The following is a 9,569-nucleotide window of genomic DNA, read 5'->3' on the forward strand; positions in this document are numbered from 1 at the left end:
CAATTAAAACTGATTGAAGGTAAATCTTAATAAGCAGTAAAAAACAGAAAAAAATTATCTCTTAATGCTTGTGATCAGTTAGTGAACTAGCGGAGTTGTAGGGTAAAGGTGTGTATTTTGAACTCCTCACATTTACCTCCGTTCTCTTCTCCATTGGCGTTTGCCTCAGCCATCTCTGTGCCATCAGGTTCAGATTCACAGACTAAATCCAACGTTCCATCCGCTTGGCATGACTCCTCTTTCTATATGGTTTTTTAAAATGATGATTTATGGAGATATATTAGCAATGAAAAACATTTAAAACACTTCTAGAATCCTAAAACATTATTGCAGTTATATGTAATTTGGAATTGGAAAACAGATTACAGATTTGCTCTTCAGTGTAAAAATCACTCCTTGGGAAGAAAAAAGAAACCTGTTAAAGCTCTTCTCATGGTTGGTATTTTTGGACAACCTTTCAAAGTCTGTCCCCCAAAATAAACTAGAAACAAATTTTCTTTTGGTATATGCTACTTTCATTTTACTTTCAACTTTATAGTCTTCACAATATAAATAGGTTAAAAACTCAGATTTGATTTGTAAACTAAATATGAAGTAGTTACAAAAAGCAACTGAAACATTATTTTCACAAGGCTGTTATTTTCTGAAACCACACAGTGACAAACAAGAACCCAATGTCATACAGTTGAGGGAGAATCACTCGCTTTTTGTTTGGCCAGGTATAGCATTTGGGGTTTTAAACAAAAAAAAGTCTCCTCCAAAAAAGTCGATTTACTTTAAATATATTCCATCATTTATGAAAAAAAATGATTCCTTGTTAATTCATGAAAAATAATATATCAAATTTACTTGTTCTAAATTACACAATCATTTGTAGGTCATAAAGATTTAATCTTCTGGAATTCTAATTTTAAATGGCATTTCCCATTCTAGATGGAAATGGCAATTACACTAAAGTAATTAAGACTCTGTTATCTGAAACTTTCTGTTTGATTTTTGTATTGTGTTCAAATAACAAGTATAAATTACCAGTAAGACTTCTTTGAGATTATCATTTATTATTGAATTAGATACCTGACTTATACCAAAAAGTTTTCGAGCATAAGGAATAAATATATTATTTTTACAAAAAACAAAAGGGCATACAAGGATGAAGCCTGTGTATCAACTGCTGGTCATTAAATCAAAGGGTGTATAGCAACTGTGATCATCTTCAACTTCTGGCTGATGACCCATGACTCTCCTCCTCATAAATTTTAAAGAATCAACAATTTTAAGGAAACCACAACTATTTTCCATTACCCATATGTTATGCAGGAAACCACAGATATGCTTTCCTTAAAGAAATATGTCATTGTTTATTCTTAATATGAAATAATTTTATTACACATGAAAATACTTTAAAGGCCTAAGTCATTCTTTGACTCTTCACTCAAATCTAATTTTGTTTACTTTCATTAGGTTTGAAAAAAATGCATGTTACAGAGTAGTAATACATAAAATTTAGAACAATCCAACTTACTTTGAGAGCATACAGGCCTGCCTTTCCAGGGATTTTGAAGAATGATCCATCCCCTATCCGAGTGTTAGTGTGAAGCATTGCATTCAGACAGGCTAATGGAGAGGTTCCACTAGAAAATAAAAGTGTGCAAAAATGAAGCAATCTGATATGCAGCTTCTGTGACAAAACTGTTCTCTGAATCTCAAAAAAAAAAAAAAAAAAAAAAAAAAAGACCTGCTTGCATGCCTTTTTAAAATATCCTCCCAACCCTGAAAACATCTACATTACAATAACGGGCCAGTCTCACCAAAGTTAATCAGATGCATCTGTTTTACAAGCTTCAGGCAAAAAGTCTCCTAAATTGAAATTATGCTTTTATTCATAAAGCGACCAACACTGTATTTTAAAGAAAACAAAGCCCAAACTTTTATGTGGTGTTATTTTGTAAAATAACACTTTTGAAGCTTCAGTTTTAAAATATTACAGACAACTTGATGGTTGCACTTGAATGATCAAAAAAATAAATAAATAAAACCAAGTTCAAGGGCAGCTCCATCTCATAGGTTGAAAAGCAACAAAAGAATAATAAGAAACCAGGGAAGAATTGATTTGAAATTGTAAGCGTTTAAGTCACAGGAATGCATTTCCCACATGGCCAAAATAACAACCTACATCTGTATTCATATCTCTTATGCAGCTTCTGCAATGCCATCCTTTCTTCAGTTATGTCAAATAAAGAAATATGTGTTTGGGAATCCTGCCCGGCTAATAATGATGTTCTGCAGTAAAGATTCAAGTGGCTGAATTATGAAATCAGTTTTTTTTTTTTAAGAAATGAAACAGTATTAAACTAATGATTTAAAATATCAAAGTATACACGTTACCAACACATATTCCTATAACTGCCAAGATGTTTACAAAGTGTGTAAGATGTATGTATTTCCTGAGATAGATTCTAGATCATATTTGTGTTTTTCTTGCAAAGTAATTTTTTGCAAGGTAGTATTTAAGCTATAATTGTTGCTTTCATTTAATTATGCTTCCATGCACGTTTGATTTCCTACTATGTAAAAAGACAGATTATTTGGTCAAAACAATCTTGATTACAAGCACTCCCCACACCCTATGTGCCTCTTTGGAGCCATGGGTACATAGTCCAAAGTTTACTTGGACAAGAAGGCTTTTAAAATATTGAACTTTTAAACTCTGAACTTCTGAAATAAAAACAAGTTTCTGTTACTAATTTAAAATTTCTAAAACCCTAGATTACCAAATCTCTTACTATGAAATTTCACCAGTAAAATGAAAAACTCAAATTTGCTGTGTTGTCAGAGCATACTTAACAGTAAGTCAGCATATCTATGCATCGTGGCTATAAAGGTTTGCAAGTATTATAATAACAGGAAGGCTGTACACTCCATTTTTTTTAGGATTCAGCTTCTCTGTGCTAATGTATAAATATGATTCCATTGGATCTGACAAGAAGCAAGAGTCCTAATATAAATCCAGTCATAGAACAATGCAGTTGTATCACTAAAGTATACATGGTAAGTACGTGTGCTTATGTAATATTTTTACTCACGAAGCCCCTAGAAGCTTGCAGACCTCATTTCATGATTCTCCCTTACAAAAGACATTTGTTCATATTTAAGTGAGGCATACCTATAAAGTGAAATATATTCATCTCCCTAGAAATTTTTCTCACTGAATGAATTCCAGATAAATAATGCAACACATGTTATACTGAACACTGCAAAATATACATTTTAATATTATACTCTTTGGAAAATTTGAAGCTGGAAAACATTGTGCCAGATTTTTGGAGTTTTAATTTAGTGAAACTGTCAGAAATTCAGACTTTCCGTCGGGACTTGGCAAGAAGATGTTAACATGACAAGTAAAATAGAATCCAATACATTAAAAATGACACAATGTAGATTTTTTAGAATGCAGCCAAATAAAATTGTCCATCTAACATAAAATTTCACAGTATTCTATCTGCTCCTGATTACTAAGCTCCGGATATACACAGTTCTAAGAATCCAGATTTAGAACACTATGAAGCAATAGAGATTTAAAGGCAGCTTACAAATGCTAAACAAACATAACACCACTAAAATTTACATTTTGTTTCTAAGGTAAAGATAATTGTAAAAGATAAATTGGCTATTAAATCGCAGTTTAGTGCCATGCTTACTGCAAACATATGTGCTAAGTACCCAGTTTCATACAAATAATAAGCCCTATTGAGCATGAATATATTATTAAATTATATACTTATTAACTCAGTAAACTCAAGATGCATAAGGAAAAATTTGAAAACATTTAACTCAAAATCAGACCATACTTCAAAAGTCTAAATGACTATTATAACTTCCTCAAATCTCTCCAAAAATAAACCTAGAAAATTTATTTCTAAACTATAAAACATTTACATCCTAGAATAATCAGACAACTATTTTACAGCTCAGTTCATTCATCAACTAACCACTTGGTACTAAGCATATTAATTACAGAATTATGCTTTCTGCTATTTAAAAACAATTTCTAAAATCACCAAAAGAGTTTAATACTTATTAAGAACTCTTATTAATAAGAGTTTAATGCTTATTAAGATTTATCCAATGCAATAGACCTAAGAGGAAAACACGTTTTAAAAGTCTTTCCTTTCACCAGTTTTTACTGATTTCTAATTTTCTCATCAATTTCCTAAAGCCTAGAAAACTTATATTCCTTTATTTTTTTGTTTTTGTTTTTGTTTTTGAAAAAAAAATGTATGGTCTTAACTGATACTGAGTAAGAATAAATTTAAATCTTATTCATATAATTTTATTAAATTTGGAAAAAATAAAATTACAATCACATTTGACATATCTATATTTAAAGCACAAAGATTAATTATGGCTGGGGCCAGGGACTTAGCTCAGTAGCATTAGCGCCTGCCTAGCAAGCATTAGGTCATGTGTTCGATCACTGGTATGAAAAAAAAAAAAAAAAAAAAAACAAAGATTAATAAGGCTATGAAAGAAGATTAAGTAAATATACTTCCAAAGTCTGTATTCTCAGAGACCATGAACACTTAGGAAAAGTGACTTATTTCTAGATTAATCAAAAAAATTTTGATGGTTATTGTAAAAGTTAATCACCTCAGTCAGAATTAAAGCTTTAAAAATTCTGTAACTGTATATGAAGCAGTAATACATCGACGGTTCAACAAATTAGCGCTGAAATTTCAGAAGTACTTACTTTCTAATAAGATGAATTGGAGGAACCATGACATCCCAATTCATAAAAGGAAAACAAGGAAAAGGAAGAAAAACAAAGTTAGTTTTCCACCATAAAACATAATTCTTCATCTTACCATTTCAATAAATAGAACAGTTTACAAGAACTAGACCAAAGCCTTAGATTTGGTTGCCTGTGGGGAGGTTGGGAGGGGAAATGGGTTTAGAGCTGAAAGTGACTTTGGCTTTCTTCCCTAATAGCTCTACAATGCTTTCATTTTGTTCACAACACACACGTATCTTTTCATACTATCAATACAATAAGAAATAGGTAAGCAGGACGATATTTGCTCCCAATGCTTTTCTTTCTTCTAATCCCTCTAAGCAGGCCCTTTCCTATACACCTGCCATGGTAGATATACAGCTTATTCACATGTTTGTTTTTCTGCCTAGACTGTAAGACTGTGGAACCCTTCTGGTTTGTTTTTGTTTCCCACAACCCCTGAAGCAGAACAGGGGTGGAATTTGGAGGCAGGGGAGCAAGCATAATTTAAACTGTCTAGACATCAAAGGACCCCCAGAGATACTTTGCAGAGCCCTGATGTGTTGTGAAATACAGAAAAATCATTGCTTTATTTGATCAAATTACTGATGGAACACGTAAAATTTTATTAATACTGAATACCTAGTGAAGGGAATGGCTAACATTTTATATAATTTTAAAAACTAGAAAAAGTACAGGATAATGTGACTGAAAGACCTGCAGACATGACAAAGAGATATAAATATGGGCCTCCATTCCTTTATGTATAAAATGATAATGCTTTACAAGACAACATTTAAGTAACCCACATGTTAAAATACTAGATTATCAATACTTTTCAATAAAATTTTAGAAGCCATTTTTGTAAACATTTTTAAATCTCACTTTTCAAATATGGGAATATCAAAATTTAATCTTTTGTAACAAGTATAGAAACTCAACAAATTTAATATGCAATCACTATATACCACTATTAGACAAAAACATTAATATAAACAATTACATACTCCTATGTTTTCAGAAAAGATTTAATAGCTTCTTTCAAGTATTCTTAATGTTATCTCTGAGAAAATATCAATTATAAAGGCTATATTTTCAACAGTAAATTATGTGGTCTTTATGGTACAGACTTGTATTATCTATATAGGATATCTGTGCTCATTTTATGAAAATTGAATTATTTATACTTAGAATTTGCATGCTTAATATATATCTATATATATTTTTCAAAAATGTTAAAAGCGAATAATTTACCACTGGATTTATTTGGGTATTTATATGTTAGTGGATATGTTCCTACTAGCAGAACATAAACTATTTTTACCAGTGAATCAGACTTTGTTTTAAACACACATAGTAACCAATGTTAATCTGCTAATGATTAAAGGTATCTTAGATGACTCAAACTGATGATTAAAAACTATCGTAGAAAATTAAGACCAAACTAAATTTTTATTCATAGAAATATTACTATTTATGAAAACTCTAAAATGACTGTAAAATAAACCTTAGTGAAAAGTAGACATAAAACATATATATCTAAGATATATATATATATATATAATTACATACATTACAGAATAATCTCAGTGAAAAATATAAATAAAATATAATCTGCAATAATCTAAAGGTTAATGTTGAAGAACACTAACTTCATGGTCCCTCTAAGATTACTAATGTGATTTTTGAACAAACACAGATATACAAGGAATAACAAAAATTTCTTTTTTTTTTTTTTTTTTGTCTTTTTCTTTTTTATCGGTACCAGGGATCGAACTCATGACTGCCTGCTTGCAAGGCAGGCACTTATGCCACTGAGCTAAATCCCCAGCCCCAACAAAAATTAAAGTTTGGAAAAATTTAAAATAAATTGGATAAACCCATCCATTCAAGTAAGAGATAGGTCATATTTAAGATGAAGATATATTGCAAATGTTTGTTAACATTATCTACATAATTTTCAATGTTTAATGTCACTAAGGCAAAGTTGGAAACATGGTCCTGGTACTTTAAACAGGTGAAGATATTGACGTAAGAAATAATTATCAAATATAGTACACTGCACAATTTCTTCTTAAAATTGGTGACACAGTTATAGCCTTCAAACCTCAAAAGTGTGTCTGATGGACACAATGTAAAACATATTATTCTTAGAATATCAACAGATTAAGACTTTTTATCCACTTTATAGAGACTACCAAGCTACTATTAGATAAAGTGTAGTAATTCTTACCAATATACTCACTAATGTTTTGTTCTAGGAGGCAAGAATTCTAAATCACTAAAGGGAGGACAAGATTTTATCTAGTATTATTTAAATTTTAGAACATTAAAAAATAGCCCTTTGTAATTATTAACAAAGCATATAATCTGTAATTTTCAAAGACTTTTACTAATGTAGTAGGCAAGGTGATCATCTTTGATATGGATATCTGGTAAAACACATGCCAGAAGTATAGCTCAATACTGGCAATTGTTCCTCTACAGCTGTGCATGTCATGACACAGCAAGTTACCCCCAGGTTCTATGGACTTCACTAGAATCAAATGAACAAGGTTCTGGAGCAAGTAGGTCTGAGTTCAAAAAAGATGGGACCATTCACTAGATGTGTCACAATAGATTTAGCTTTCTAGGCCTCAGCTTTCTCAGGTATAAACTGTGTTAATAAATCTTTATGTCATGGAAGAAAGACTATTCTGAAGATTAAATGACTTAAAATATGGAAAACAATGATATTGGTTATGCTATGTTTAAAAATTGTGACCTATTATGATAAATATTACCATTATTACTGAAAATAACCTATAGCCAGAGATCCATCAAATGCCAAATGGAAAGAAACTAGCATTTGATGGCTCATATAAAGAATTATTTCAAGTAAGTTCTTGTTTAACATCTAATTTCACTTTAATCTTATTATCAAAAACTCAGTGAGGAAACGGATATGTGAAACAGTCCTAGCCTATTGTCTTTCACATGTGAATAATATTGAAAATCAGTGGTAACTTGGTAAAGGTATAAGGAGAATGATAGCAGTAAGGATCTATAATTTAGTTACCATTTATTAAGAACATCTATAACATGTCTTGGTTTTCACAATTGTTTTCTAAATTTCTTTCAACCACCAAAATCACGAATCCTCAGTGTTACAGAAGTAGCTAAGACTCAGGGATTAAGGGTATTATTGAATTTCAATCACAATGAAGCTATAGAGCTGAAATCCAAATTCTAATTTGATTCCAAAACCCAAGACCTTTACATTATCTTACATTCTCTTTACAAAGAATTGCATCCTCTATTTAATTTACTGTGAATACTGGAAAAGAATATTCATCACGTTAAAAGACACATACAAAGAAAAGCCAGCTGCTGTGAAATGGTAAAGTGACTGGCTCTGTCATCATTTAACTCTGCATACAGCAATGACTTCCCCATGGTAAGTTTCAAATATTATAATAAAGACCTCAGTTGCTGAATATGACTTTGCCAGTGTCTTCAAGTAATGCTATCTATGAAAATGAAAGAAGACACAACTTTGAGAAAATATGGCAGAGAATTCAGATTTATAATTGAGATGCTTCAGTTGAATTGGATCATTAAAGAAAAACACTCCATTCACAGAACAAACATTTATTCAAACACTATATATGTCAAGCTAATCTTGAAATAAATCTGCACTCTGACAGTGCTTTGCACATAATAGAAATGTAGAAGAAGCAGAACTGAATTTTCTGAATACATATGAGAGGACAGAAGATTCTAGACAAAGGCAACCTTGAAGCAAACAAGAGGAAAATCTGTGGAATTTAAATGTTGTCCTTAGTTTATTCCAAGGAGATGACTGAAATAAGATCATGTGTAGGTTTCCCATATCATCAACTATAAATTCAGTGACAATCAACCTGTGGCCAGTGACGGCTCTTGAGGACTTTGTGCTATTTCTCTACCCATCAAGCCTAGAGAGCATTTCCAATTAAATCAAAAATATGCCTTCTAAAATAAAAGTGAACTTCACATATTAAAGAGCGAATAAATATAGGTGATTATGTCTGAAATGATAAACTAATATTATATTAAAGTGTAAATTGCCCTGTCTTACTTGTAGCTCCTCAACCTCTCCAATGTGACAGCAACAGTCAATATTGCACCATTCCAAAGATCTGTTTAATGGTATGCTGGTCAAAAATAAAGCCCGGAACAAACTATCAAACAAGTTTAGGGAACAGAATGCTGTATTTGCCTCTTGCCAACACAACAATAAACATTAGCAATATACATTAAAATCTTTGAAAATTCCTACTTAACTCCATGTTTTCTAACCACGTAAAATAACACTTCGCCACAAAGTGTCTTGCACTGTCTCATATTACAGTATACAAAAATATACATACATGGGGAAATGGTATACTATATGCTTATGACTAGGATCACTAAGAAAAAAAGTACCTAGCTGTCTTCACCACCAAGAATGTTTAACTTTATTAGTCAAATCTAAGATTATTTTTAAAGTGTACAAAAAACTTGTATTATGAAAAAATACTGATTTTTGCATGTAATTTAGACATTTAAAAACTGTAGCCAAGAATTTGAAACAGCATTGAAAAATTTATAAGCAGTGTCCATATATAATTGAGAATATCATACATTTTCAAAATAAATTTCCCAACAGACAACACACCAAATAGTAAAATCACATTACTCAGCTCCCCTGGTGCAGATCTTCCTCCTCATCCCAATTGTTCTCATTTATTGATGGGTATTTATCCTCCTCCTCATCTCCTGTGACTGAGCATTTCTCACA

The 9,569-nt window shown here is 31.2% G+C and overlaps 1 protein-coding gene across 1 annotated transcript in view; it reads right to left on the reverse strand.

Annotated features, from left to right (window-relative positions):
* Asxl3 (ASXL transcriptional regulator 3) overlaps positions 1–1,688 on the reverse strand; it is a 101,302-nt gene extending 99,614 nt beyond the window's left edge. The window contains exons 1-2 of the mRNA XM_023566846.2: positions 1,523–1,688; positions 137–242 (exon numbers count right to left, since the gene is read on the reverse strand). Of these exons, the coding sequence (XP_023422614.1) occupies positions 137–242; positions 1,523–1,600 (184 nt within the window). The 5' untranslated portion in view covers positions 1,601–1,688. The remainder of the gene's footprint in view (positions 1–136; positions 243–1,522) is intronic.
* Positions 1,689–9,569: the final 7,881 nt, after the last annotated feature.

The sequence above is a fragment of the Cavia porcellus genome, unplaced genomic scaffold, assembly GCF_034190915.1.
Source record: "Cavia porcellus strain 051 isolate PalLab524CR breed Dunkin Hartley unplaced genomic scaffold, mCavPor4.1 scaffold_20, whole genome shotgun sequence".
Lineage (NCBI taxonomy): Eukaryota > Metazoa > Chordata > Mammalia > Rodentia > Caviidae > Cavia > Cavia porcellus.